The following is a 3,149-nucleotide window of genomic DNA, read 5'->3' on the forward strand; positions in this document are numbered from 1 at the left end:
GTGAAAAATTAGTTTATGGATTGATTGCGTTTAGTTACAATTCCATTCAATCATACACTAAATTACATTAGTAAATTACATTGGTGGTCGTTAGATCATGACAAAATAATTTAAATTTCACATTCAATATATATATTAAAAAAATCTTGCATTGTAATCCAACAACAACTATCAATGTGAGTGCATGAGATTATGATTGCACGCAATCCAAATTCAAAAAACTACTATCAAGTAAAGAACTTTGTTAATTATTATAGATAACTTGAACTTTGTGTTGAAAAATTTATTGAAACAAACTCTTAGCGTGTTTGAAAAAAGTAGTGATTTTCGCAGCACCAACACACATTTAGAATAAAATTACTCTTCAGAAGTTCAACATACAAGAGGGGATAACCTTAGCGTTAGAAGTGTTCCAATCACACATTTAATCCATAAATTCACTTTACATGCGTACTCTCTTCCTCATTTTCCAACAACATAAGAGAAGATTTATAAGCAAGATCAACTATATTTTCACCACTCACATAAACAACTCGAAAAATATCATACTTCATAACAATTTTGAAGCGTTCAAGATATGGAATCATCCATTTTCTATGGTCTGGATTTAAAACCCATGAGTAACAAAATTGTAGTGACTTCCACACATGAATGCACACAACACTAGGTAACTTTTGGCCTTTTAGACAAATGCCTGCATTTTTCCCTTCATTTTTTGCAAAACGAGACTTAAATATTGCTAGGACTGCATAGCATAGGTCATTAAGGTCTTTCATAGTTGTCACTACTGAATTTATTGAGATTATGTCACCAGTGCTGAACTTTATAGTTGAAGTACCATCTCTTGATTCTCCAGCATATGCATCAAGGAAATTTTGTTCAACCAAGATACACATTTTTGTTACATTTGTTAGCATTGATTGCTGTAAAGGGACAATTGAAGACAAAGATGAAATATGTGACTTCAACTAATCATGTAACAGATAAATTATTCTATAGGTAAAGGATGTTTGATTTTGATAAAATAAATTGTGAAAGGGGAATCATTATTAATTAAAGTGGTTTTAATAACTATTTTGCAATCATTCTTCACCTGATTTTTGTTTATTCAATATTATTCTAAAATAAGATATAAATAAAAATATTAATATCTTATTTTAATTTTTAATTAAATACATCAACTTTTCACATGTTATTTTTGTTTACGTTTGATTTGGGAGTGAGTAATACTCAAATAAAGAAATTTGAATTAATCAAGGTGATACTTACAAGGTTTGCTGTCAGCTTGTCCTTTTCATCACTGGATCGTTTCTTCCATGTTCCATACCATATGATCTAGTTACAGGGCAGAAATTTTTAGTAAAATGTGTCATAAAAATAAGAAAACAAGGGGGAAAACCTATCATCATTTAACAGTCCCAATTATTCTGTTACAAGGATTAGAGTAAAACCACCGTAGAGTAATAAATCAAGGGATTAGAGTAAAACCACTATTTGAATTTTTAATTTTTGGAAATTGATTACTGTTGGGGAGTTTGGGAGTATAGGGAGGACAACACATTGATAATATAAAATGTGTCTCTTATATAATTTATTTTTAGTTGATGTGAGACTAATTATTCTCACTTCAATTTCAACTATTTAACTGTTAAGTGTTAGTCTCTAACAACTCATTATTTGTTGAAAAATTCTAGCAGACACCCAAAAAATAATATACTAAAAATAAGATTAAGAGGTTTTGTTACGCATCTTTACTTAAAACCTTAACACAAGTTAAAGATGTTCAATAACATGATTTAAAAATTACTACAATAAATCAATATGCTTTGCGGTTTATAGCATGTTTGTTTTTATGTTTACTTAGCACTAGAAGTGGGTTTTCAACTAAGTTATCAATGGTAGTATTGGGTCAACCATACGTTTGACCTAATTCAGCCTAATAGCAAACAAAAGTTTAGCCATATTTAATGGAAATATGTTAATCAGCACAACTACACACATAAATTCGAGAAAGAAAACAAATAATTAATGTTGGAAGAAATTAAGAAAATTTGGAAAAAGAATGAAATAAAAGATGGACGTACCATATTTCCATGGATGCTCTTAAATATAGAGCTTTGTACACAACCAAGATTTTCAGCGCGTGAGGAAAATTGTTTGAGTTCATGAATAAGATGGTCGACAATTACTATAGTTGGCTTGAAAACAAAGAAGCTTATTTCCAAATCTTTGTTGTTAAAATCTATGGAGCATGTAACCATGATATTCTTTCTAGTTGTGTTTAATTTTATTGGTATTACTATTTGCTACTAACATTATTTTGTTTGTCTCAAATTATTATTAGTATTAAACCACAACACACGTTTACTCAAATTAAAGCTTCCATGACATCAACACTGAGGTTGCTTCGTGGAAATGTTCAAAATATTGACTTTGAGACTTGAGTATAGAGAGAGTAGTTCAATTGGCCATTTTGTCTTGCTAGTGAACGACCTAAAATATATTGAAAAAGGGACTTAGCTAGGACTTGAAATTAGATAATCACGTGTATTGACTCGTTCAAGTTGCTGACATGCCATTCATGTTTTTTTTTACACAACATGACATTCATTGTACCAATTAATTAACAAAACAGATGGTTACTTCTATCTTGGTCAAAATTAAATATACAAATTAGTGGTTGGCAATTTTATATGAGCAACAAATTAACCCCTTCTTTTAGGGTTGAAAGGAGGTAATGTTGCTTGTTGTGATATTGGAGCACGAGGTTTAATTGGCGGTGGTCTTACGATCATTTTTATAATTAATAGAATAATTATAATAATTATAATAATTAGTTTTGTGTTATGTATAATTTATGATAAGGTATAATTAATTTGTATGAATAAAAATTTAAATGAATAGTATTTACTAAAATATTGTTGAAAGTTTCACAGGAGATGCAACCTACATAGAAGGAATGTAAATATCAACTTTCCAATAAATAAATTAATAGGAAATATAATATAGAAATAGAAATAGGAATAAGAATAAAAGAATATAAATAGTGTCTGAGAAAATATTGTAAAATAGAAAAAGAGAAGAAATGAAAGAAAACGAAAGAAAAATAAAGAAGAGGAGAGGTGAGATGAGATGAGAAAAATATATAT

The 3,149-nt window shown here is 29.0% G+C and overlaps 1 protein-coding gene across 1 annotated transcript; it reads right to left on the reverse strand.

Annotated features, from left to right (window-relative positions):
* Positions 1-399: 399 nt before the first annotated feature.
* LOC101501830 (uncharacterized) lies at positions 400-2,360 on the reverse strand. The gene is made up of 3 exons (XM_004504489.4): positions 2,085-2,360; positions 1,270-1,335; positions 400-923 (listed from the first exon to the last, which is right to left on the reverse strand). Exons 1-3 carry the CDS (start codon positions 2,259-2,261, stop codon positions 438-440), a joined length of 729 nt encoding a protein of 242 aa, XP_004504546.1. The 5' UTR covers positions 2,262-2,360; the 3' UTR covers positions 400-437.
* Between the last annotated feature and the right edge of the window lie 789 nt (positions 2,361-3,149).

The sequence above is a fragment of the Cicer arietinum genome, chromosome 6 (genome assembly GCF_000331145.2).
Source record: "Cicer arietinum cultivar CDC Frontier isolate Library 1 chromosome 6, Cicar.CDCFrontier_v2.0, whole genome shotgun sequence".
Lineage (NCBI taxonomy): Eukaryota > Viridiplantae > Streptophyta > Magnoliopsida > Fabales > Fabaceae > Cicer > Cicer arietinum.

Excerpts from the sequence above, each read along its gene's own strand:
- LOC101501830 (XM_004504489.4), bottom strand. The coding sequence starts at position 2,261 with ATGGTTACATGCTCCATAGATTTTAACAACAAAGATTTGGAAATAAGC. Across the intron at positions 1,336-2,084 it reads AGAGCATCCATGGAAATATG|ATCATATGGTATGGAACATG; the intron begins GTACGTCCATCT and ends CCCTGTAACTAG. Across the intron at positions 924-1,269 it reads ACAAGCTGACAGCAAACCTT|CAATCAATGCTAACAAATGT; the intron begins GTAAGTATCACC and ends GTCCCTTTACAG.